Here is a 26,759-nt window from a genome sequence, read left to right as displayed (position 1 = left end):
GAAAAGCTTCTTCCGCCTTATCATGGCCCTTACAAGGTCCTCCAGCAGGTCACCGATGTGACGTATGAGATCAGTCCTGTTGCAGCGTCCACATCGTCTTCCACACCGAAGACCGACATCGTGCATGTACTGCGGCTGAAGCCCTACAATTCTCCCAGCTTGGACGCAACACCTTAGTCAGCACCGAGTCGGTGCTTTCCCGGCCGGGGGGCTATGTGACGGGGATGTTCGGCTATGTACTGAGCCGACGGGTATGCGTCAGTGTCTGCTGGAGAGAGGGTCTGATGAGAGCTCAGCAGCTAGAAGAGGAAGTCGACGACGATCGCTCTCGACTTGGTTCGTGCGTGACTCTGGACACTCTGCTCTGGCTCCCCCTTGTAAATACCTTTGGTTAATACAATACCTTCCCCGTAACAATATCTTGCCGTTGCTGTGCCCTGCCATAGCTGTGCCCCACTACGTTTCGAAAACGAATGGTGCTGACACTCCAGGGTGAAATAACAATGAGCCCAGATAAGCATGTGAATGTGACAACAAAGTGCATCGAGCTCCTAAGCTTTACTGGAATATTTTATTTTGACGGGTGTGATGGTGGGCAGAGCCAGTGGAGGTTGTCAATCACCCCCTTAGTGAACACAGAATTTGGGGAATGAGAATGGCAGGGGGCATTAAGTTATGTTCCTCGCTGTTTCAGACTTTGTATTAAGAGCATTTGCAGAGCTCAAAAAAGTTAAGATGGCGTGACTTTTGTAAAGCTCCCTCAGTATTGCTGTGGGTGGGGGTAAACTTGTCCACTTCTAAAGGGTGGAACTGTTTCAAAGAGATTTTTCTTGGGGTAATTTTTAGAGATGTAAAGAAGCAAACGTTTAGCATGTGAAAAAAGTAGTGAAACGTTAGTTGGCAGGACCTTGAAAGTCCTTGAATATCCTTGAATTCTTGTCCCTAAAATCCTGTACGAACATTGGATGTAGCACCTTACTTGTTTGCAGGCCCCAGGGCATGAGAAAGGAGGGAGGGGAGCTCCTCTCTTGCGCAGCACTTTGGCGGCTGCTGCTGTGGTTTGGGAGTGCAACCAAGTGAACGATGGGAAGACTGATGGAGAACGGGGGAGGAGAGTGTCGCAAAAGTGTGAGGGGGAGGGCCAGACATGCGCCCTACCAGGCATCCGTGAAAGTCTTGTTCTTTCAAGTTCACAAAAAGCCCAGCATGCATGTTCGTCGGTCCTTCGTCCTCCTCATTGCGTGGCTCATTCGAACCACGTGACATGTGCATGTGAGGTTCAAACACAATTTACACCAACAGGCTCTGCGAGGTAATGGCAGAGTGGCACACGCCACCGCGCATTTGCTGGTCACGCGATTACTTCCTGAGGCACAGCGGCTGTGCGCCTTGACCGAGAAGACTGCAGTTTGCGCTGCGCACAAATTTCATCTTTGGGAGTGTTGTGGGTTTTGTTGACCCTGACGCTGTTTTCGCCGGGGCCAGAGCAGACACCACCGCAGCCGTCAGCGTCATAATAAGAAGTACTTTATTTGGGCACGCCCCCCTGAGTCCCCCGTCATGGGCGGCGCCACCAGACAGCTGGCTGAAACCAGGTGACACCACAACACCTCCTTCCTTCAAGAACTTGTGTAGCTTTACAAGTTCAGACGGGCTGGTGGAACTACACGGCGACCACTACGTGTTCTCATAACACCATCATCTCGATGGTCCCTGCCGACGTCTGTTGCTATGATCTCGGCACTCAACATAGGAGAAAGGACCTTCGCGTACGTTAAAGCCTTCCTGTCGGATCGAACGGTCACCATCCACGCGGGGGACCTGGAACTCCCGACTAAGAGGCAAGGCAGCACAGGCACACCGCAAGGCTCGGTCATATCCCCCCTCCTCTTCAACCTGGTAATGACGAGAGTCGCTGCGGCCCTCGACAGAATCCCGAGCGTTAACTACAACCTCTACGCCGATGACATCACCATATGGGCCGTCCACGGAAGCGGCGGTCAGATCGAGGAAGCTCTGCAACAGGTGGTGCAAGCAGTAGAATGCAGTCTCGACGGGACGGGACTTAGGTGCTCGCTGACGAAATCGGAACTGCTGGTCATAGCACCGAGCCGCACTCGCTACAGAGTCCAGCCCAACATCAACCTACACACGGCGGACGGGAGCGCCATACCACGAAAAGACACGCTGCGCCTGCTTGGCATGCACATACAAGCTAACGGCACCAACTCGCACATGGTGCAACAGCTTTTACGCAAGATCACTGCAGCAATGACGCTCATCCGCAAAGTCGCCACACGCCACGCTGGGATGCCGGAGGCCAGTGCACTACGGCTAGTCGAAGCGTTCGTGGTCAGTCACGTTGCACATGTCGCGGCCTACCACAACTGGACGGCGGCGGAGACCCAACGCATAGACGCGGCCCTCCGCCAGGCATACCGCGAGGGCTTAGGACTGTACAGATGCACTAGAACGGACCGCCTCCTTGAGCTGGGTGTGCACAACACACTCGCCGAGATTGCTGAAGCCCAACGCATGAACCAGCTAAATCGCCTCTCAAGCACGCCCACCGGTCGCCACATCCTCGACAAAGCAGGACTCCGCCCTCTCTACGATCCCCCACCGCAAGCACAACCCCTACCCCCGGTCTTCATTCGCCGCCTGCACATCGTGCCCATTCCGAAGAACATGCACCCGGGCATCTACGACCCTCGCAGGAAAGCCCGGGCTAGAGCCCTCAGGAGACTGTAAGCCATTGACGAGAGTGCACGATACGTAGACGTGGCCGCATACCACGCCAGACCCGGGCAGTACGCGGCAGCGGTCGTGACAGCGACCACGGGCATCACAGTCACCGCAGCCAGCTTCCGAGCAAGCACACCGGCGCAAGCAGAAGAAATCGCCATCGCACTCGCCGCAACCGACCCTGGCTGCGCAGTCATCCTCAGTGACTCGAAATCGGCCATACGCAACTACGGTAGCAACGCTGTCGCGGCAATCGCGGCACGAATTCTCAGCAACGCTCCAGGCTCTAACACCCGCCCCTTGAGACTGCAATGGTTCCTGGCACACGAGGAGCAGGCCCTCGAGGTAGACCGCGCCCGCAACCGCAACATCACTGCGGACCGGGCCGCTCGCGAACTCACCAGTCCGGCGGCTCCCCAGGAGTGGTCTCCCCCCACGCCCTTGAATCCCGGACGGAGATCCCATGAAGATGCGCCCTACTCGCTACCTACACCATTAGAAGACTATGGCACCATACTACAGTGGTACCGAGACACCAGGAGACGGTTCCCGGCCCCACACCCCAACCTCACTCGAAACGAGGGGACCCTCTATCGTCAAATACAAACAGACTCTGTGCTCACACCAGTACTGGGCCGCCACATAGCCCCCGCAATCTACGAGACATCCGAGTGTACCGTCTGCCGTGCCACTCGCGGCACGCTGGCCCACATACTACAGTGCGCACCCCAAGACCCTGCACCCTCAAGCATCCGACAGCTACCAGTAACAGTGCGAAGAGCCATCACCTCGTCAGACTACAACACTCAAATTAGTCGTCCAGTGCGTCTGGGAGGCCCTGGAGAGGCAGAGGGTAGGCGGCGCGAACCCCTTGGGGCCGAGCGCCGGATGCCCGACCTGAAGCTCCTAGGGCTGGCCCGGATGACGCTACCAAACCGTTTCTATTCAATGAAGTCTTTTCTCTCTCTCTTGCTACGTTCGGTGCAGCGTTCGGTATCTCCACCGTTGGATTTGCAGAAGCACCCTGCATTGTGTCCATAGGAATTCCAGGGTCTGTTTGATTCGGCTGTGAGTACCCCGACAGGTGTCGCCGATTACGCTGCAGGACTGCACCTTGATCAGTCTCTACAATATAACAGCGAGGTCGTTGGCCCTCACTTAACACCGTACACTTAAATCTCGTTATAACGAAGTCAAACGGGCGCCGATTTTTTTTCGTTATAACCATTAGTTCGTTATAGCCACTGACTAATTGTAATACTGATTACCGTACGCGACGGCATGCAGACAAAGGTAGGTCACCGAGAATGCATCAGCTACCGTAGCGGTCGCGACCGCGCAGTAAAGTGCTGCACGGAAAGCAGCAAGAAACTGGAATCAGACACGCAGAAACTGATTTTTATTTACTCGCCGCATACCACGTACCCTTTTACGTAGATGGCGTGAAAAAATCCGTTATGCTGCGCTGATTCATCTTCCTTAACCGAAGGACGGCCCTCTTCGCAGCATCAGCTATGTCGAGGCCGTCTTCGCCGTCTTCGTGCCCGCCGAAGTAGCGGCGCAGCAGATCCACTGCGTCCAGCGCCTGGGAAGATGTTGGCACGTCGTCCGCGCAGGGTGTAGAGTCGTCGTCCTCGTCACACTCGTCATCGCTTCCTTCTTGCGGCCGAGCAGCGCCAAGCACGTAGTCACTGTCCGCTAGTTCCTCCGTGGCCACAACGTCGGAATCCATGCTCACGTAGTCGCAGAAGGTTTCGCCTCCACGCACGACACCGGAATCAATGAGTGCGCTCCACGACGCCACGGCTTTGTTCGATGCAGAAGTGTCATCGGGGGCGCCAACTCGGTCAGCTGACTCGTCGCTGTCACAACTGCTTTCGCTGGCAGCAAATGCACGGCGAAAACAGTTGGCGACGGTGCTGGCAGTAACGCTCATCCATGCTGCGTGAAGCATTTCTATCGCCATGTACAAATCGATCTTAGTGTCGCCTTTCAGGTGCATGTTTAGAAGGAGTCGGTCTATAACCCGCTTTCTATAACCAGCCTTCAAGGACATGACGCCTTGATCGAGAGGCTGTATCACCGCTGTGCAGTTGGGGGGCAAGAACTGAAGTTCGATGTTTTCAAGCGCCACACCTGTGTGATGGGCCGAACAGTTATCTAAGAAAAGGCATATCTTGCGATTCTACCTCTTCAACTTCTCGTCCCAATCACACAGCCACCCCGCAAAAACGTCCCGTGTCATCCAGGCCTTCTTGTTAGCAAGGTACTGGAGTTGAAGTCGCCTCTTTCCATTAAAGCACCTCGGCGATGTGCTTTTCCCTATCACCAAAGGGGGGATCTTCTCCGATCCATCCATGTTCGTGCACAGGAGCACGCTGACGCGGACTTTGCTGTGTTTACCACCACGACACAGCTCTCCCTTCAAGGACAGAGTCCTCTGCGGCAACATTTGGTAAAAGAGCGCTGTCTCGTCAGCGTTGAACACGTTTTGTTCTCCGTACTTCCGAACGCGGGTCCAACGTTGGCTTGCACCCATGCCGTAGCCGTCTCTTCGTCGACAGATCGGGACTCACCCGTGACGGCTCAGCCGACGATATCGCGGCGTTCCTTAAATCTTTGTAGCCAGCCGTCGCTTGAAACAAAGTTGTCGCAGCCCAAAATACAAGCGAAGTCGATCGCTTTCCTCTGGAGGAGTGCCCCACTCACGGGCAAATTCGACGCCCTTGCATCTAAAAACCATTTGAAGAGAGCCTCTTCGACGGCTTCAAAAGCAGGAGACCGCAGCTTCTTTCAGCTACCTTTAACACCGCGTGCGACAGCGCCCGTGATGGCTTCTTTGCTGCCGAGAATGGTGAAGAGGGTGCTCGGCGCGATTCCAAAGTCCTTGGCCACTTGCGTTTTTTTAGTCCCTGCTGCCACCGCTCGAATTATGGCTGCCTTTTGGTCGAGAGCGATAACTTTGCGTTTACGCTTACATCCACTGCTGCTGTCGCTCATTGTTCTCTCGTGAAACACGCCACACAACTGGATGTAGAAAGCGAACCGGCGGAGCGTCCTACGCCTACCACTGCTACCGCTGCTGCTTCCCGTGCGTGCATACACAAAGCAAGCGAGAAGCAGCGCAGCGTGCCACGGCGTGCCGTGTGCAACAGACCGTTAGTAAAAGCTTGGCTTGGCTTGGAGCGTCGCCGCATGGGGTGGCGCTGCCGCGGTAGGTTTAAAATGCCGCATCGGATGCAAAAAATGGGGCCGCGCTTTTCTAAAAATCGATATGTTTTTCGCAAAGCGGGTGGTTATTGCCAGTTTGGAACAAAAGTTGTTCGTTATATCCCTTGATCAGCAAATTTTTTATTCGTTAAAACGCAGTTTTAAACACATGGGCTTCTATGGTGACTTTCAAGGGGAATTGCAACTATTTCGTTATATCCGTTATTTTGTTATAAACCGCTTCGCTATAACGAGATTTAAGTGTAGCTCGAACTCCTTCAGGTCGAACCCACACTCGTTCTCCCGCCTCCAGCAGAGGCAGTGGCCTGGCTTGATTGTGCTGGTTGAAGTTGCACTCACTTTTCATCTTGTAAGATGCATCACTTGTGGCCACTGTGTCTCTAGCAGGCCAGGACGGTTGCAGCAACTGTTTCATCTTCGGTAAGTGAGTTGTGAGTTGCCTCCCTATTAGGAGTTGAGCTGGGCTGAAGCCATTCACGCCCGGGGTATCTCTGTAGCTGAGTAAAGCTAGATGTGCGTCACTCGATTTGACAAGCAGTTCCTTCACTGTGCAGACCATCCTTTCAGCCTCTGCGTTTGACTGAGGAAAGTTCGGGCTGCTGGTCACAGTGGTGAACCCATAGGAGTCTGCAAACCTCTTGAGCTCATGGGAAGAAAAGGGTGGCCCGTTATCTGGTCTCACAACTTCTGGGATACCATCTCACAACTTCTGGGATACTCGCCATCCGTGCTTTGGGCTCTCTTGATGTCATCCGGATTGAATGGCAAAGTTGAGGATGCGTTGCTAACAACTTCTGTAGCAAACAACTCCACGGAGTCAAGGGGAGAGGAAACCTTCGGTGGTATCCTTGAGAGAGCATCAGCAGTTGCTAGTAGTTTGCCTGGAACATACTGCATGGTGAACTGGTAGTGCATGAGCTTGAGGCGCAGTCTTTGAACACGAGGAGGGAGCATATCCAGTTCCATTTTGCTAAACAGAGTAACTAGTGGTTGATGATTCGTTTCCATGGCAAAGTTAATGCCCCGTACGAACTCATCGAACCTGCGCATTGGCCATGTCGCCGGCAGAGCTTCTTTCTCTGTCTGACTATACCTCTGTTCCGTGGCAGTCATGGAGCGAGAAGCAAAAGCCACGGGTCTACGTTCTCCTGAAGGCTGCGTTTGAAGTAAGACTGCTCCGAGACCGAAAGAACTGGCATCCGCCGAAATCGTGGTGGCGTAGGAGGGGTGATATTTAGCCATGCACCTATCTGATACCATCTGTTGCTTAATCTTGCTGAAGGCTGACTCTTGTTCGTGGTGCCAGGACCAGGCTGTTTTCTTGCTCAGAAGCGCACGAAGGGGTGCTGTAATCTCGGAGGTGTTAGGGAGGAACCTAGCTAGGTGGTTCACCATCCCGAGAAGTCTGCGAAGTTTGGCGATGTCCTTGGGTGCTTCAAGAGTCTTGATAGCCTCCAGCTTTTCCGGATCGGGTCTGATGCCATCGGCTGAGACAATCACACCCAGGAAAGGCACTTCGGATACACCAGAGCAGCACTTGTCTCGATTTAGAGTTATTCCGGCTTTGGAGAGACGACAGAGGACTTGCTCCAAACGGGCATCGTGCTTTTCCTTGTCGCGACCGAAGACAAGGATGTCGTCAATCATATTTGCAACACCTTCTTGGCCCTCGAGGATCCTTGCCACCGTTTTCTGAAAATATTCAGGAGCCGATGTGATACCGAACCGCAGGCGACGAAAACAGTACCGACCAAAAGGCGTTACAAATGTTGTCAACTCTTGAGACTCTGGAGCAAGCTTGACCTGGTGAAACCCTGCTGTAGCGTCCAGCTTAGAAAAAACTTTTGCGTCGCCTATCAGACCAAGAACTTGCTCGACGGTTGGCAATATGTGGCGTTCTCGAAGCACAAACTCATTCAGACGAGTCAGGTCAACACAAAGTCGGTAACCACCCGAAGCTTTTGGAACTGCTACGAGTCCTGCACACCAAGGTGTTGGCTTATCTATCCGACGAATGACCCCTTCGGCCTCCATTCTGTCAAGTTCTTGTTGAACCACCCCTTGCAGTGGGATGGGGACACGTCTAGGTGCACTGAGTGAAAATGGTACGGCGTCAGGTTTCAGTCTGATTTGGTACTCTTCTTTCAGTGTGCCGAGGCCCTTTAACAGTTCCGCGTGATGCTTCAAAGGGGGAGTCGCTACGTCTCCAAGAAATTTAACGACCTCCAGTGCCTGCAGCGCGGGGAAACCCAGTAGTGGAGTTGTGAGTGACTGCACCACATAGAGTCGCTGTTCACATCCTTTCCCTTGCCACAAGAGCTGGGCGACGTACGATCCCAGTACATGAAGCGGTTGCCCTCCTGGACCAGTCAACAAGTTGTCCACTTTGTCGAGCTGAAGGGGTACTGCAGGGAAATCAGCTGGCACTGCCAAGACTTCAACACCAGAGTCCACCTTGAAAGAGGCCGTATAATTGTCTACCGTGACATCCACGTACTTGGCGTGCTCGGGTGCGACGACCGTATGCAAGTGGATAGGGGCGAGCTTGGCCGCTTTTGCTTTGCTGCAAAATGTCCTTTCTTTCGGCAATGATTGCAGAGGGACGCACGGGCTGGGCATTTTGAGCGAGGATGTGGTAAACGGCCGCAGAAAGAACAAGTAGCAGCGCCGGGGAGTTCTGTCTTGAGCGGCGCATACCGCTGCCTGACCTCCGGACGTCGCAGCACTTTGTGAGCTTTGGCTGCGTCTAGTTCGACTGGCGAAAATCCTTCAACAGTTCCTTTTGCCGTTTTTTCTTTCTTGGCGCCTTCCCACTGCCGCGCCTGAGTCCAAGCTTCCTTCAGCGACAACTTGGAATTACGGCACAACTGCTCCGAGAGGCGAGCATCTCTGAGGCCGACCACGAACCTATCCCACACGAGGCGCTCTTCGACTTGAACAGACGGGTAGTTGCAGCGCTTCACAAGTCTGCATAATTCTGTGTAATAAGCGTCAACACTTTCGCCCGGTTCCTGAGTGTGCTTATGAAAGCGAGAGGACTCGTAGAGCTCGTTAGCCAGGTGCACGAAGTGTTCGGTAAAACGCTTGACGACGGTCTCGTAGGAGAGCAGCTCGTCCGCAGAAAGCGAGAAAGTGTCGAGCAGGGGTCGACTTTCGGGGCCCATACAGTACAAAAGTGAGCGTACTTGCACTTCAGCAGAGGCGTGGCATACTCCCGAGACCGCTGCGTAGTCCTCGTAATGTGTTTTCCACGTTGGCCAAGACGCAGCATTGGTGAAGTCGAGCGCGTTGGGTTGCTGAAGCGAAATCCCGAGCCACTTGCATTCAGGAGTCTGTTGCCCGTCGGCCATAATTTCTTCTTCTGGATAAGTGAAGGCGTCTATTCGACCACTTCTGACACCATGTTGTGGGTTTTGTTGACCCCGACGCCGTTTTCGTCGGGGCCAGAGCAGACGCCACCGCAGCCGTCAGCGTCACAAAAAGAAGTACTTTATTCGGGCACGCCCCCCCTGTGTCCCCCGTCAAGGGGGGCGCCACCAGACAGCTGGCTGAAACCAGGTGTCACCACAACAGGGAGTATCGTAATCGTCAGGCCTTTCTTTTTTGTTTTCTGCCAGTCGGGAAGAGCGGCTTTTGAAGGCTGCACTCTGATCAGAGAGGGGGTGTTTGCTCCGGGCCCTGTTCTGTGTGGCACGCCTCGTCTTCAGGTGGAGCGCGCATCACTTGTGCCCACTCGGCAGCCGAGTGAAAGCCATGACGAGGACATTTGCTGCGGAGGGAGGGAGACGGCCGCACCGCGATGGTTTTCCCTTCTGCTTGTCACACCAGCGGCTGATGAATTTGTGCCCTTCGCTCGGCATTACACCGTGTGGCTGTATGGAGCCGTGCAATTTGCTGGCTGTGGCTCTCAAGATTTACAGTGGACTGCTTTCCAAAAGTGGCTGCAGGGATGGGCCCATAGGTTCAGTCCAATTTCTTGACGCAAAAACTGGCATGCTGGTTGAGGGCTGCCAGTTAATCTAGACCAGCCGGGGCTCTTTGGTGGTCCAGGTGGAGACGCCTGCATTGTAGCGCAACGTGGCCACCACGGGTGTCGCAGCCTCGCTGAAACGCTCGCTGGTGGGAAGCGCCTCTCGTTTCCCGCCAGAACAGAATTGGAGGTGCCCGGTGGAATGTGTTCTCCAGCATCGAGAAGCTGCCAGCACCTGCTGCTGCTGCCCACCCCAGGTGGGCCCACGTGCCAGCGGCCGGGAAACGGAGGCAGGTTTTGCCGTGCAGGTTTACTTTTCCCCTTTGTCCGGTCTTGTGCCACCGCTCTTCCTCTGGGTAGCATGCCTTCGGCTATGGGGCATCCTGCAGATTTGGCCAACAGCCTCTCATCAGCAGAACCGACCGTGTTGCAGCAGAAAGAAATCATTTCGACAGCCACGTGCATTTTTCACTTCTCAGTAGGCAAACTTTCTCTGTACAGAAGAGGAAACCCACTCCATGAAGGGGGTGACACTTCTGGGTGTTCTCCCACCGCCGGTGCCTTCCATGTTCATTGCGGCCAAGCGCCCGTTCTGTTTCCACAGCAGCTGTGTCATTTGTGCGCCCTTGGAAAACCCCTCCGCCAGTTTGCGTACAGCGCAGAGTGCGGAACTGACGCGCACAATTTCTGCCCGTCTCTTCCTTTGTGCAGCCAGCAGTGTGAGCTGCTGCCGAGTAGTGAGTGGACTCGTGTGCGCAGGCGTACATGGTGGACTTCTACGTGCACCGGGCGACCGAGGAGGCGAGCATTCCCGAGCACGTGGGCTTCAGCTACATCCTGCCAGGCAACCTGAAGGAGACCTTTGGCACCTGCACCGTGCCCATCACCGGCAACCGGCACCAGCCCGTGGGGCAGCTGCAGGGTGGGTGCCACAGGAGCACTGCTGCCGCCCAGTGGTCAGAGGCACTCCCTAGCACCATTTGGCTGCGTTTGCACTGCGGAAAAGCCCATTGCCAGAGGAAGCCAGGCGCATGTTGGTGGGGGCAAATTATAAACGTTCAAAGGGTGGTGCCCAACTACTACTAGCTCGTCACAAATAATATACTTTGTGTTTTAGGGGGCATTTCTCGTTTCTAACACGGCATAATTTCATGCATCCCAAAATTATTTGAACAACTGCCTATTACAATTTTTGCACTTCGAAATACTTGCAAACATTATTCTCAAGTTTTAAAATAGTGCTACCCAATTCAAAGTGGAATGAGATATCATGTTACTGCTTCGAAATTTGAAAGTTTCCAATGTTTGCATGCCCTTTCTGTTTATTCATGTCAGTAACCGGACACAGCTAATTTTTTTGCCACTTGAGAAAATAATGTGGAGGTTGGGAATTTTCTGCTGCTAGATGTTGTGCAACAGTGAGCGTGTGTTGGCAGCAAAGTGTGCGCACTGGCTACCATTAGCTTTATATTTTGGCGTTTATTTTCGGGGGGTAGGGGCGGCTTTCCCAGAAGAGTGGACATACACCGTCAGCGTGATTGTGGCAAACAGCCTCTTCCCCGGCCTTCTGAGAACAGATCGTGGACAGACTGGGAAGCCTGTTTTCCTTGGTGTTATTTTAAAGGGTGCCTACTTTGTAAGAGTGCCTTCTCGGTGGCATTGTCTGAAGGTCCCATAAACGTCCTGCAGACTGGCGAGGTGCCGCCTATTCTCTCAGGCAGCAAACATCGCTGCCTGAGAGGACACGGGCTGTGGATGAGTGAGTGGATGAGCAGCGACACAGGCAGTTCTTAAGTTCTGTGCCAGTAGGAATGGAACAGTTCCCTTTTTGTTGCCACTCAAGTGGTGCGCTTTGTGCTGTGGTGCAGTGTCATACCTGATCGTGCGGCCCCTGGCCGGCTACTCGTGCAACTGCCGCGAGACCTACTCCAAGTTCTGGAAGAAGACCAACCGGGGTCTGGACGTGGGCCACAGGGGCTCAGGAAACGCACGCCGCACCGACAAGTGAGCCTGGCAGACCGCGCTTTGAGGGGATGCTGAAATTGCACTCGTAGTCGAGCAGGTGCGGAGCAGCCATTGCTTCGGGATTGAGCTGGAAGGGAGAGCGCATTTGCATGAAACAAAGAGCAGCAAACTTGCGTAACAGCACCAGCACACACACACTGTAAAGGTCGTGGCTCACCCATATAGCCTTATCCTCAGCAAAGACTACAAATTTACTCGTAATCAGTTTCCATGCCTTTCTTTTTGCAGCTGGGCACATGCCAATGGACTCGAGGCATCTCTCAACAACCCCTACACAATGGCTATAGCCAACTGGATTGAAACCTTAGAATTTGTCTTCTGTCACCTGCCGTTAGAGAAATTGACCAGAGCAATATCCAGAGGGACATGACTTACAACACGTTTTGCGCGTACAAGACAAGCACCCATACGCTGCTTTTAAGCAGGCTCTTCAAAGTCTGCTTTCGGTGCGTGGTCTGAGCTTGAACGGCACGATGACAGTGAACCTGTATTTTGGCAGTGTAGAGAATTTTCATTCGCAGCACAGCACATTATTCTTGAAACACAGCACTACTGAAACGGAAGGTGATCTTTGTGTGCTCCTAAAGTGCAGTGTGAGCTGTGCACTGAGGCAAACCCAAAGCAGTGTCCTCCCAAGTCGTCCTACCGAAGCTGCGTGGACACAATGGTTTGAGGCCCAGTGGTATCGAGATTGGTCCAAGGGGGGATGCCTAGCTGGTGTTCTCCAAAGCTGCTGGGGCCCGTTGTCCTTTTTTCTTCTCCCAGGGTCGAGAATGTCTTGGAGAACACCGTGGCCTCGTTCAACTATGCAGCAAAGCACGTGAGTCACCCTCTTTCTCAAATTGCGCCACAAGCCGCCTCCTCCTTATATGTCTTCCGTTGCCACTTTCACGTCCCTCTTCTGTGTGCATGACAGGGCCAGTGAAGTGCACCGTCATGCAGGGGTGAGACAGCTGCGCATATTACACATTGTTGATCCAATGCCATTTTCCTGCGCCAAGCGGCTCCAAAAGCATAAAAATTGGGAAAATTGCGCCAACCTGCTCCAGAACAGCCTGAAAAGCACGTATTTTGATGCTCATGGCAGTTTGAGCGGGGAGGAAGGCCTCCCGCATCCCAGTCACAGCTGTTATCATCGGTCAATTGCAAACGCAGAAAGAGCACGTATAGAGAGACTGAAATGAAGCAAACAGTAGCTCCTAAAACGCGACTGGCTTTCCGTCCTGGTTCGCTGAAATGGCCTTCCCGAGTGGGCACTGCTGTGGCAACAAACATGGCCGCCGCCTGATCCGGCTGCAGCTGCGTGCATCAGGCGCTCAGTGCGCATCGCCGATAATTTTCCTGGTTTATTTTACGCTATCAGCTGGGTTCCAGTCTATTCATTCTATCTGTTGTGGCTCTGAACAGTGACGTTAACACGGGGATAAGGTTTGAGATTGGTGCCAGATTACGGGAAGTTGCGCGGCTGGAAAGTTCATTGAAATGTGAGGCCCACGACTTCAGCGTGGTTTGTCCTTGATAGCGAAACGCGGTGCGCGCGTCTATAATCATGGTTCGTGAAGTGAACTTTTTGGCTCGTCGCAGTGTTACAAAACGCTGAGTTGTTGCTGTGTTTCGAAGTGAGATCGCGAGCCTTGGGAACGAAACAGTCGGCACGAAAATCGCGGGCTGCGCTGCAGTGCCGTGACCTGTTCAGGCAGCGCCCAATAGCTGCAGGACTGCATGGTTACCATAGCGCTTGAGCAATAACAATTGATGTATGTGAAGTGAAATTTAATGGCAAAATCTACGGTGGCTAAACATGGTAACGCTACTCAAATGACTATGGGGTGAATGTGTGCCTCGGGGATTGAAATAGGTAGGCTGGTGGGGCTATGCGACTGTTAGCTTGAAGTTGCTCAACTGTTGGCGTGACTACACTCGTTCGTGCAACGCAGCCTGGGATTACAAAACAATTAATTTGAGCATTCAAATGGTAAAAAGCAAGCCACAATGGCAGAGTCCTTAAACTTGATACTGTTACATTATCAACATTAACAGCAACATTAACGGTTTTACTTTGTTTTATTTTCATCACATTCGCTGGTACGAAAGAGGCATGCATGCCGGTTCCAGCAGTGGCTGTGTTGATTAGCTCACATTATACAATCGCGGGTACTGCAAACATATTGGGGCCTGTAGAGGCCGCGGGTCTGTCAGTCCGCTCTGGTTACAAACCCCTCTGCGCTCAAGCCACGGCTTGGGCTTGAGCCCGGGTTCGTTCTTTTTTTTCGCATCGTCCCCAGGGGCGGTACTACAAACATATCGGGGCCCGTAAAGGCTGCGGATCTGTCAGTCCGCTCTGATTGCAAATTGTACCCCTCTGCGCTCAAGCCACGGCTTGGGCTTGAGCCCGGGTTCGTTCTTTTTTTTCGCATCGTCCCCAGGGGCGGTACTACAAACATATCGGGGCCCGTAAAGGCTGCGGATCTGTCAGTCCGCTCTGATTGCAAATTGTACCCCTCTGCGCTCAAGCCACGGCTTGGGCTTGAGCCCGGGTTCGTTCTTTTTTTTCGCATCGTCCCCAGGGGCGGTACTACAAACATATCGGGGCCCGTAAAGGCTGCGGATCTGTCAGTCCGCTCTGATTGCAAATTGTACCCCTCTGCGCTCAAGCCACGGCTTGGGCTTGAGCCCGGGTTCGTTCTTTTTTTTCGCATCGTCCCCAGGGGCGGTACTACAAACATATCGGGGCCCGTAAAGGCTGCGGATCTGTCAGTCCGCTCTGATTGCAAATTGTACCCCTCTGCGCTCAAGCCACGGCTTGGGCTTGAGCCCGGGTTCGTTCTTTTTTTTCGCATCGTCCCCAGGGGCGGTACTACAAACATATCGGGGCCCGTAAAGGCTGCGGATCTGTCAGTCCGCTCTGATTGCAAATTGTACCCCTCTGCGCTCAAGCCACGGCTTGGGCTTGAGCCCGGGTTCGTTCTTTTTTTTCGCATCGTCCCCAGGGGCGGTACTACAAACATATCGGGGCCCGTAAAGGCTGCGGATCTGTCAGTCCGCTCTGATTGCAAATTGTACCCCTCTGCGCTCAAGCCACGGCTTGGGCTTGAGCCCGGGTTCGTTCTTTTTTTTCGCATCGTCCCCAGGGGCGGTACTACAAACATATCGGGGCCCGTAAAGGCTGCGGATCTGTCAGTCCGCTCTGATTGCAAATTGTACCCCTCTGCGCTCAAGCCACGGCTTGGGCTTGAGCCCGGGTTCGTTCTTTTTTTTCGCATCGTCCCCAGGGGCGGTACTACAAACATATCGGGGCCCGTAAAGGCTGCGGATCTGTCAGTCCGCTCTGATTGCAAATTGTACCCCTCTGCGCTCAAGCCACGGCTTGGGCTTGAGCCCGGGTTCGTTCTTTTTTTTCGCATCGTCCCCAGGGGCGGTACTACAAACATATCGGGGCCCGTAAAGGCTGCGGATCTGTCAGTCCGCTCTGATTGCAAATTGTACCCCTCTGCGCTCAAGCCACGGCTTGGGCTTGAGCCCGGGTTCGTTCTTTTTTTTCGCATCGTCCCCAGGGGCGGTACTACAAACATATCGGGGCCCGTAAAGGCTGCGGATCTGTCAGTCCGCTCTGATTGCAAATTGTACCCCTCTGCGCTCAAGCCACGGCTTGGGCTTGAGCCCGGGTTCGTTCTTTTTTTTCGCATCGTCCCCAGGGGCGGTACTACAAACATATCGGGGCCCGTAAAGGCTGCGGATCTGTCAGTCCGCTCTGATTGCAAATTGTACCCCTCTGCGCTCAAGCCACGGCTTGGGCTTGAGCCCGGGTTCGTTCTTTTTTTTCGCATCGTCCCCAGGGGCGGTACTACAAACATATCGGGGCCCGTAAAGGCTGCGGATCTGTCAGTCCGCTCTGATTGCAAATTGTACCCCTCTGCGCTCAAGCCACGGCTTGGGCTTGAGCCCGGGTTCGTTCTTTTTTTTCGCTTTGTCCCCAGGGGCGGTACTACAAACATATTGGGGCCCGTGAAGACCACGGTTCTGTCAGTCCGCTCTGGTTACAAACCCCTCCGTGCTCTAGCTGTTCCTCAGGCTTGAGCCCGGGTTCATTCTTTTTTTTTCACATCGCCCCCAGGGGCGGTACTACAAACATATTGGGGCCCGTAAAGGCTGCGGATCTGTCAGTTCGCTCTGGTTACAAACCTCTCCGTGCTCTAGCCGTGGCGTGGGCTTGAGCCCGGGTTCATTCTTTTTTTTTTCGCATCGTCCCCAGGGGCGGTACTACAATTAACAGATGTATAGCGCAAAAAAGACGAAGGACAAAGAATGCACGAGGACGTAGCGCTTCGTCCTCGTGCATTCTTTGTCCTTCGTCTTTTTTGCACTATACATCTGTTAATAATGATCGACCAACTAGCCCAACAACGTACTTTACGGTACTACAAACATATTGGGGCCCGTAAAGGCTGCGGATCTGTCAGTCCGCTCTGATTGCAAATTGTACCCCTCTGCGCTCAAGCCACGGCTTGGGCTTAAGCCCGGGTTCGTTCTTTTTTTTCGCTTTGTCCCCAGGGGCGGTACTACAAACATATTGGGGCCCGTGAAGACCAAGGTTCTGTCAGTCCGCTCTGGTTACAAACCCCTCCGTGCTCTAGCCGTTCCTCAGGCTTGAGCCCGGGTTCATTCTCTTTTTTTTCACATCGCCCCCAGGGGCGGTACTACAAACATATTGGGGCCCGTAAAGGCTGCGGATCTGTCAGTTCGCTCTAGTTACAAACCTCTCCGTGCTCTAGCCGTGGCGCGGGCTTGAGCCCGGGTTCATTCTTTTTTTTCGCATCGTCCCCAGGGGCGGTACTACAATTAACAGATGTATAGCGCAAAAAAGACGAAGGACAAAGAATGCACGAGGACATAGCGCTTCGTCCTCGTGCATTCTTTGTCCTTCGTCTTTTTTGCGCTATACATCTGTTAATGATCGACCAACTAGCCCAACAACGTACTTTATGGTACTACAAACATATTGGGGCCCGTAAAGGCTGCGGATCTGTCAGTTTGCTCTGGTTACAAACCTCTACATGCTCTAGCCGTGGCTCGGGATTGACCCGGGTTCATTCTTTTTTTTCGCATCGTCCCCAGGGGCGGTACTACAAACATATTGGGGCCCGTAAAGGCTGCGGATCTGTCAGTTCGCTCTGGTTACAAACCTCTCCGTGCTCTAGTCGTGGCGCGGGCTTGAGCCTGGGTTCATTCTTTTTTTCGCATCGTCCCCAGGGGCAGTACTACAATTAACAGATGTATAGCGCAAAAAAGACGAAGGACAAAGAATGCACGAGGACGTAGCGCTTCGTCCTCGTGCATTCTTTGTCCTTCGTCTTTTTTGCGCTATACATCTGTTAAAGGAGCCATGAAGAGAAAACACAAGTTTGGTTCATTCGAAAGATTGCCTCGTTAGAACCATAACGACACCACTTATAACGCAAACTTCGCTCAAATAAGCTACATAATTAGGAAAAAAGGAAATGACCATGCGACCCACCAGCTCATTTTCCGCAACAGAACCTATGATGTCACTCGAGAATGCTCTGCGATTGGTGGAGGCCGGCAAAAGCAAACGCATGTTAGGCAGGGCTTACAGTTTGCATAGCGAGCTAAATGCCCGTGAAACATACTGCGCATTCTTTTTATGACAAAGAACGGTGGAGTAAACGGTTGAAGTTCCGAACGAACACGCAAGCGTGTATGCCAATGCGTACGAAACTACCGCCAGCTGAACTCGACATCTCGCCGTCGCCACCGTCGCGCAGACGAATTTTCGGGTACAAGGCTCTTCGGGGCCAACGAACCGTAAAAGCACGCACAGCCGCGACCTTGCTTGGTATCGTAATCCCTTCACAGGAGGTTGGCCGTCATATCGCCAACTAGCAAAGGTAAAAATAGAAACAAGGGGAGTAAGGAACACAGAGCAGCAACGAGATAGTGCCACTCGTCGCACAGGTTTCGGTATGGAGGTCGTGTTGGCTTGCTGCTGTCGTTACGAGCTCGTTTACAGTTTACAACCACTGAAAACTTCAGTTTGTTCGAGTACTTTACAATGAAATTTCGTTGCTGTGTTTTGAAATGCCCATGTAGTACGGGCAAATCGTCGAGGGAGTGCGACATCCCCACTGGTGAGATCTTCTTTCATGTGCTGCCCAACGACGAACCTCGGCGAAGCAAGTGGCTACGTTTTGTGAACTTTGCAAACGGAGAAAAAGAGCTAAAGGAAGTACGAGTGTGCTTGCTTCATTTCCGAGGAAGTGATTACGGCAGGGACCCGGACATGCTGGCGCTCGTCGCCGACTTCGTCAAAAGCGCTCTGACCTTGGGGAAAACAATTGCCGTACACACCGCGCATTGACGCTCGAATCTTTCAGGTCGGAGCAGAGAGCTCGAGCGAACGGCTTTCCATACACGATACCGGCCAACTGGCATAAGCGATACTGCTACTGAAATTGAAAATACGGCACATACGTACCAGTCTGTATTCGTCCGTCGCGACGGGGGCTGACGAGGCAGCGGTGCCGACGGCTGGGCGTTCGTCTGTTGTGGCTATCGCGGAATGGTCGCTTTCCCGTCCACCGCGTATCCCACAACTCTTGCCGCTCGTGCACTTAGAAGCATTGAGCGTTCAAGTAGTGTGAGGTTGTTAAATGCAAGCCCGAGCTCCTCGGCGAGAGTTTTGTTCTCCGGATCAGGCGATTCCATGACTAGGGCTGTGGGTGCACTAGGTTTTACTAGTATTTTTAAAATGGCCGCCGTCTCGGTCGACTCCCGCGTGTGGGTGCTATATGGAGTCGACATATTAAGTATCTATTTCATGGACCGGCTCGTATGATGCCATTGTTCACGTGACGAAATGTGCAATTTTAGCGGGAGATTTAAAATTTTGGCTTAAATTGCCTTATTTCTCAGTGAATAAAGCATCATTTGCTTCCGGGAAAGCGCTTGGGGTACTATTAAAAACACCTAATCTTTCGAATAAAACAAACTTTTGTTTTCTCTTCATGGCTCCTTTAATGATCGACCAACTAGCCCAACAACGTACTTTACACTACAAACATATTGGGGCCCGTAAAGGCTGCGGATCTGTCAGTTTGCTCTGGTTACAAACCTCTCCGTGCTCTAGCCGTGGCTCGGGATTGAGCCCGGGTTCATTCTTTTTTTTCCGCATCGTCCCCAGGGGCGGTACTACAATTAACAGATGTATAGCGCAAAAAAGACGAAGGACAAAGAATGCACGAGGACATAGCGCTTCGTCCTCGTGCATTCTTTGTCCTTCGTCTTTTTTGCGCTATACATCTGTTAATGATCGACCAACTAGCCAAACAACGTACTTTACGGTACTACAAACATATTGGGGCCCGTAAAGGCTGCGGATCTGTCAGTTCGCTCTGGTTACAAACCTCTCCGTGCTCTAGCCGTGGCTCGGGCTTGAGCCCGGGTTCATTCTTTTTTTTCGCATCGTCCCCAGGGGCGGTACTACAATTAACAGATGTATAGCGCAAAAAAGACGAAAGACAGAATGCACGAGGACGTAGCACTTCGTCCTCGTGCATTCTTTGTCCTTCGTCTTTTTTGCGCTATACATCTGTTAATAATGATCGACCAACTAGCCCAACAACGTACTTTACGGTACTACAAACATATTGGGGCCCGTAAAGGCTGCGGATCTGTCAGTTCGCTCTGGTTACAAACCTCTCCGTGCTCTAGCCGTGGCTCGGGCTTGAGCCCGGGTTCATTCTTTTTTTTCGCATCGTCCCCAGGGGCGGTACTACAATTAACAGATGTATAGCGCAAAAAAGACGAAAGACAGAATGCACGAGGACGTAGCACTTCGTCCTCGTGCATTCTTTGTCCTTCGTCTTTTTTGCGCTATACATCTGTTAATAATGATCGACCAACTAGCCCAACAACGTACTTTACGGTACTACAAACATATTGGGGCCCGTAAAGGCTGCGGATCTGTCAGTTCGCTCTGGTTACAAACCTCTCCGTGCTCTAGCCGTGGCTCGGGCTTGAGCCCGGGTTCATTCTTTTTTTTCGCATCGTCCCCAGGGGCAGTACTACAATTACCAAATGTATAGCGCAAAAAAGACGAAGGACAGAATGCACGAGGACGTAGCGCTTTGTCCTCGTGCATTCTTTGTCCTTCGTCTTTTTTGCGCTATACATCTGTTAATGATCGACCAACTAGCCCAACAACGTACTTTACGGTACTACAAACATATTGGGGCCCGTAAAGGCTGCGGATCTGTCAGTTCGCTCTGGTTACAAACCTCTCCGTGCTCTAGCCGTGGCTCGGGCTTGAGCCCGGGTTCATTCTTTTTTTTCGCATCGTCCCCAGGGGCAGTACTACAATTACCAAATGTATAGCGCAAAAAAGACGAAGGACAGAATGCACGAGGACGTAGCGCTTTGTCCTCGTGCATTCTTTGCCCTTCGTCTTTTTTGCGCTATACATCTGTTAATGATCGACCAACTAGCCAAACAACGTACTTTACGGTACTACAAACATATTGGGGCCCGTAAAGGCTGCGGATCTGTCAGTTCGCTCTGGTTACAAACCTCTCCGTGCTCTAGCCGTGGCTCGGGCTTGAGCCCGGGTTCATTCTTTTTTTTCGCATCGTCCCCAGGGGCGGTACTACAATTAACAGATGTATAGCGCAAAAAAGACGAAAGACAGAATGCACGAGGACGTAGCACTTCGTCCTCGTGCATTCTTTGTCCTTCGTCTTTTTTGCGCTATACATCTGTTAATAATGATCGACCAACTAGCCCAACAACGTACTTTACGGTACTACAAACATATTGGGGCCCGTAAAGGCTGCGGATCTGTCAGTTCGCTCTGGTTACAAACCTCTCCGTGCTCTAGCCGTGGCTCGGGCTTGAGCCCGGGTTCATTCTTTTTTTTCGCATCGTCCCCAGGGGCAGTACTACAATTACCAAATGTATAGCGCAAAAAAGACGAAGGACAGAATGCACGAGGACGTAGCGCTTTGTCCTCGTGCATTCTTTGTCCTTCGTCTTTTTTGCGCTATACATCTGTTAATGATCGACCAACTAGCCCAACAACGTACTTTACGGTACTACAAACATATTGGGGCCCGTAAAGGCTGCGGATCTGTCAGTTCGCTCTGGTTACAAACCTCTCCGTGCTCTAGCCGTGGCTCGGGCTTGAGCCCGGGTTCATTCTTTTTTTTCGCATCGTCCCCAGGGGCAGTACTACAATTACCAAATGTATAGCGCAAAAAAGACGAAGGACAAAGAATGCACGAGGACATAGCGCTTCGTCCTCGTGCATTCTTTGTCCTTCGTCTTTTTTGCGCTATACATCTGTTAATGATCGACCAACTAGCCAAACAACGTACTTTACGGTACTACAAACATATTGGGGCCCGTAAAGGCTGCGGATCTGTCAGTTCGCTCTGGTTACAAACCTCTCCGTGCTCTAGCCGTGGCTCGGGCTTGAGCCCGGGTTCATTCTTTTTTTTCGCATCGTCCCCAGGGGCGGTACTACAATTAACAGATGTATAGCGCAAAAAAGACGAAAGACAGAATGCACGAGGACGTAGCACTTCGTCCTCGTGCATTCTTTGTCCTTCGTCTTTTTTGCGCTATACATCTGTTAATAATGATCGACCAACTAGCCCAACAACGTACTTTACGGTACTACAAACATATTGGGGCCCGTAAAGGCTGCGGATCTGTCAGTTCGCTCTGGTTACAAACCTCTCCGTGCTCTAGCCGTGGCTCGGGCTTGAGCCCGGGTTCATTCTTTTTTTTCGCATCGTCCCCAGGGGCGGTACTACAATTAACAGATGTATAGCGCAAAAAAGACGAAAGACAGAATGCACGAGGACGTAGCACTTCGTCCTCGTGCATTCTTTGTCCTTCGTCTTTTTTGCGCTATACATCTGTTAATAATGATCGACCAACTAGCCCAACAACGTACTTTACGGTACTACAAACATATTGGGGCCCGTAAAGGCTGCGGATCTGTCAGTTCGCTCTGGTTACAAACCTCTCCGTGCTCTAGCCGTGGCTCGGGCTTGAGCCCGGGTTCATTCTTTTTTTTCGCATCGTCCCCAGGGGCAGTACTACAATTACCAAATGTATAGCGCAAAAAAGACGAAGGACAGAATGCACGAGGACGTAGCGCTTTGTCCTCGTGCATTCTTTGCCCTTCGTCTTTTTTGCGCTATACATCTGTTAATAATGATCGACCAACTAGCCCAACAACGTACTTTACGGTACTACAAACATATTGGGGCCCGTAAAGGCTGCGGATCTGTCAGTTTGGTCTGGTTACAAACCTCTCCGTGCTCTAGCCGTGGCGCGGGCTTGAGCCCAGGTTCATTCTTTTTTTTTAACATCGTCCCCTGGGGCGGTACTACAATTACCAGATGTATAGCGCAAAAAAGACGAAGGACAAAGAATGCACGAGGACGTAGAGCTTCGTCCTCGTGCATTCTTTGTTCTTCGTCTTTTTTGCGCTATACATCTGTTAATAACGATCGACCAACTAGCCCAACAACGTACTTTATGGTACGACAAACATATTGGGGCCCGTAAAGGCTGCGGATCTGTCAGTTCGCTCTGGTTACAAACCTCTCCGTGCTCTAGCCGTGGCTCGGGCTTGAGCCCGGGTTCATTCTTTTTTTTTTCGCATCGTCCCCAGGGGCGGTACTACAATTAACAAATGTATAGCGCAAAAAAGACGAAGGACAAAGAATGCACGAGGACGTAGAGCTTCGTCCTCGTGCATTCTTTGTTCTTCGTCTTTTTTGCGCTATACATCTGTTTATAACGATCGACCAACTAGCCCAACAACGTACTTTACGGTACTACAAACATATTGGGGCCCGTGAAGACCACGATTCTGTCAGTCCGCTCTGGTTACAAACCCCTCCGTGCTCTAGCCGTGGCTCGGGATTGAGCTGTGGACGTCACTCCGTCATCAGCCCATGTCCGTTTTGAAGATGGCACCTTGGGGAACCGACACAGCGACCACTTACGCCTTGTGCAGATCGAAACACTTCTGACCTCTCCTGAAAGTGCTATCGCTGCAGCTCCACCACAGCTGGAGCCGCCACCTCTCCATGCACCAGCTGTTCCGGAAGTGCCGCATCAGGAACAGCCACCTGGAAATAGCTTCTCTGGGAGTAGCTGTGCCGTGGACAGCGACGGGACTGTGCTCAACGGGGTGTGCTGGTGAACAGCGACTCTGTCGTGCCTACGCCTAGCGCACTGAAGTTGCGATGTGGCACGAGGACTAAGAAACCAGTGAATAGGTATCCCCCATAGTCTTCCTCCTAAGAAGGGAGGAGTGTTACAATGTTAGCTCATGTGCAGCGCCCCCACGCGGCACTGATAGTTTTGTGTTCAGCCGTGCATGCCTGGCACAGCGGCGAGCGGCCGGTTTGTGAAAATAAAGACAGTTCGTTCTGGGCAAACGGCTCGGCATGTTCTCATGTCTTTCGCGGGCCTGATGGCCTGCTCGTGTTCGCGGTAGTCACTTCCTTCCACTTGGCCATCCGTACTTCTACACATCTAATGTGTAATATTTTATTTATCCCTTTGTTAGTGGCTTCAAGTTTCCAGCTACCATGCATTGGTCCCTGCATGTGAGGCCAATTTTTCATAAGGTATCACAATTTTCACTAAAGCGGTAGTGTGGAAAATTGGGGCAATTTGAAAATAGTAGTTTCTAAACACTGTGGCAACAGTAATTTGTTCTGTGCTGCCATCAGTCATTCACAATGACTTTGCTGCGGTTGGAGGCACTTCAGTCTCTGTTGTGCTCGCAACTCAGCCCAGACACGTCACATGTTCTTCACTTTCGCTATCGTCCTAAATTTCCACTCTTTGCCGAAAAGAAAACCTGTGAAATCTTTGACAATCAATGTGGGGGGGAGTCCGATTCAGGCCACCGTTAGTGGAAGGTAAGGCTGCAAAACTCCACCATGCAGTGTAGTGGCTGTGGAAGACAACTACAACCCTGGCACATTGGAGTATGTACCAGGCGTACTTCCAGCTTGTACTGACAGGTCTGGTGGCCACTTACTATGAGTACTTAGTCAGTTACTGGCAAAACACCGGCAAACACTTGCCCATTTTGCGGTTCAATCGACAGTATGGGTGCAAAAGCAGGCTTGCCAGGGGAACTGATGCCGAAAGGTGAGGCGGTGCGGAAATTGGCGGAAGGTGCTCAACTGCACACTACTTGGCAAGCCCATGGGGAGTTGTGTAAAAGTGCACCAGTGCTGGGGCACATGTCATTCCAGTCTCTACAAGCAAGGCTGAAGCTGTGTCTGAGGCAGAACAGCAATGTAATGTTGGAACAAATGTGGGGCCTTCCGTCAGCGTTGGCCGTCTCGCAGAGGAGGTTTGTGCCTGAATAGGTGAGCAGGAAGCCAGCCTTTCAGGGACAAAACTCGTACCACTTGTGCTACTTTCAAGGGGACCTGACCCCACTCACAAAGTAAAGTTGTCTGCGATTGCTGGGCTGACGTGCACTGGAATTGTCCAGTTCTTATGGAATCCGAGATTGAACCAAACTAGGTGTACAGCTTCTCAAATCAGTCTGTCTCTGTGCCTGCCGCTCGTGGCTTCTGATTGAGTTCCTTCTGCACACCTCTGTTTGCCTCCTCCTCCTCCAGGGGGCAGACATGGTGGAGCTGGACGTGCAGCTCTCCAAGGACAAGGTCCCCGTCATCTACCACGACTACCACATTTGCATCTGCATGAAGAAGGTATCTGCGGCCACATGCGACTTTCGTTATTCACTCGGGTACACCACCAATACGGGGGAGTGTCGTACAAAACCAGTTGCCTTGTAACGCGGCCTATTGGAATGTGCCTTCGGTTCTGTACTCTTTGAACGGCAACGAATGCTGCACTCTAGCTTGCGGGCAATTTCAACTTTTCTCTCAGCAAAGAGCTCGAGTGGCCATTCATAGCTGATCAGTTTCGAGCGTCCACTTCGTTCCCAAGAGCCATTTTTCAAGTCTGTCGAAATCCGTGGTGTGGCCTTAGCTGGAGGGATCTGTCTTCGCCAGCATCCCGATTGCACTGCGATAACACAAGCCAAAGCTTTCTTTCCTAGCCTGCATGTTTGCTGCTCCTTTGACCCTGTTCGGGAGACGTGCGTGTGGTGCAAGCAGTCCCCCGCTGTGCAGCGCAAGTCGCCGCTGCAGGGGGAGGAGGAGAAGCTGCAGCTGGCCGTGAAGGACCTGACGGTGGCGCAGCTGCAGCGGCTCAAGCTGTCGCCCGCCGTGCACGAGAGCCACCAGTACGACTTCCACGAGGACGACCGGGAGGACAACCAGCCCTTCCCGACCCTGCAGCACGTGCTCGAGGCGGTCGAGCCCACCATCGGCTTCAACGTCGAGATCAAGTGCCCCATGCAGTTTCGGGTGGGCTTTCCCGCAATGCAGTGGCGACGCGCACCAGAGCGGACTCCTTCGTGACCGGGCCTATTCACAATCGTTCAGTTTGAATGGTACCCGGGGAGCCCCTTTGCATGGCGTTGCAGCCGTTTGTGGAACAAGCAAAGCTATTTGGGCTTAGCTCAGAAAACGCCCTTTCAAAATCGGCTTTGTTTTCATTTTTGCGACAAAGATGTGATTTTTGGCGCGCGCGTTCATCACCTGGGTGTGGAAAAGAGGCGTGGTACCAAAGAAGAAGGCGTGCCGCTCGTAATTACTCTCTTAACCATATAGGAATATAGGTCGACCCCCTTGCCTTGTAGCCGAAAAATGCAAAAAGAAAAAAAAAATCAGTACACAACATTGTTTTATCGAGACCATAACTTGTTTTAGCTCAGATTGCTCATTAGGGTTGTCTGAAATGTCATACAACTGCTTCTCGCTGGCTGTCGCACAGAAAGTCATCCTGGGTGCAGTCCAGGGAATTGCTTATGCAGCACTTCCTAAACACTCACAAGACCATGTCACCGTGCAGCGAGCACACAGCATGGGACACTCGTGTGCAGACCGTAGCGAAAGCCAGTCTGTGCAGGTGGCCAGCAAGCATCGGGGGGCGTTCATTCGTAGAGCTGTTGCACGATGCTCGCGGACAAAAGTCGCCATTTTGTACAGCAGCACAGGTGCACAGAGCAGGGCTCATAAAACGAGGTCTTCCGAGCCGTGCATACCGAGAGCTGCCCCTTGTTTACGCCTATTGCGCACAAGTCCGCAGAAAGCCCTGTGCACGAGTCCGCTTGTTTCAAAGATGCTTCATAGGGGCAGAGTTATAACAACCAAAACGTGGCGCTAATAGCAGCAGCATCAGCATGTCAAGCACCTGGCCAAAATACACCAGTATTTATGCGCATGTAGTTGATGGAATGTGTTAAATTGGATTGAATTGGATTGAATTGGATTTTGGCCAGAGTTGGTGTGCATGGTGATGCTGCAAGTCGCTTTGCAGCTGATTTCGCTTTTGAGCCCAATTGTGATGCACACGCAGATGTTAAGGCATTAGAGTCACGCACATGCGGTGTATAGAATAAGAGAACGCCTGTGCGAAGCCTCATGCAGTGCACTTCATGAGCCACCCTTCGAGCAACGGTCCTCCTCTGCAGGACGGCACGTGGGAGGTGGACCTGAACTTTGACCTGAACCAGTACGTGGACATAATCCTGCGCACGCTGCTGGACTGCAGCGGCAAGCGCTACATCATCCTCTCCTGCTTCCACCCGGACATCTGCATCATGTGCGTCAGCACCTCCTTGCCTTCACCAGTACCGTATTTACTCACATAATGAACC

At 52.3% G+C, this 26,759-nt stretch overlaps 2 protein-coding genes across 6 annotated transcripts in view; one reads left to right on the top strand and one right to left on the bottom strand.

Moving 5' to 3' along the window:
- LOC144178361 (glycerophosphocholine phosphodiesterase GPCPD1-like) overlaps nucleotides 1–26,759 on the top strand; it is a 103,350-nt gene that overhangs the window by 52,715 nt on the left and 23,876 nt on the right. For 3 of the 5 annotated variants that reach the window (XM_077706159.1, XM_077706145.1, XM_077706168.1), the window contains 6 exons: nucleotides 10,706–10,868; nucleotides 11,815–11,950; nucleotides 12,737–12,791; nucleotides 24,649–24,741; nucleotides 25,168–25,404; nucleotides 26,574–26,704. In XM_077706159.1, the coding sequence (XP_077562285.1) occupies nucleotides 10,706–10,868; nucleotides 11,815–11,950; nucleotides 12,737–12,791; nucleotides 24,649–24,741; nucleotides 25,168–25,404; nucleotides 26,574–26,704 (815 nt within the window). The remainder of the gene's footprint in view (nucleotides 1–10,705; nucleotides 10,869–11,814; nucleotides 11,951–12,736; nucleotides 12,792–24,648; nucleotides 24,742–25,167; nucleotides 25,405–26,573; nucleotides 26,705–26,759) is intronic. The other 2 variants (XM_077706153.1, XM_077706177.1) reach the window with 2 other exon arrangements.
- Nucleotides 4,175–10,380, bottom strand: LOC144174196 (uncharacterized). Its single transcript, XM_077702736.1, has 2 exons — nucleotides 8,674–10,380; nucleotides 4,175–4,625 (listed from the first exon to the last, which is right to left on the bottom strand). The coding sequence occupies exons 1-2, from the start codon at nucleotides 9,324–9,326 to the stop codon at nucleotides 4,175–4,177; spliced, it is 1,104 nt and encodes a 367-aa protein (XP_077558862.1). The 5' UTR covers nucleotides 9,327–10,380.

Source organism: Haemaphysalis longicornis, unplaced genomic scaffold (genome assembly GCF_048455015.1).
Source record: "Haemaphysalis longicornis isolate Haplotype H1 unplaced genomic scaffold, Haemaphysalis longicornis Haplotype H1 scaffold_1, whole genome shotgun sequence".
Classification (NCBI taxonomy): domain Eukaryota; kingdom Metazoa; phylum Arthropoda; class Arachnida; order Ixodida; family Ixodidae; genus Haemaphysalis; species Haemaphysalis longicornis.
Note: the sequence above shows the minus strand (reverse complement) of the source record. Positions and strands in the feature narration are given on the sequence as shown.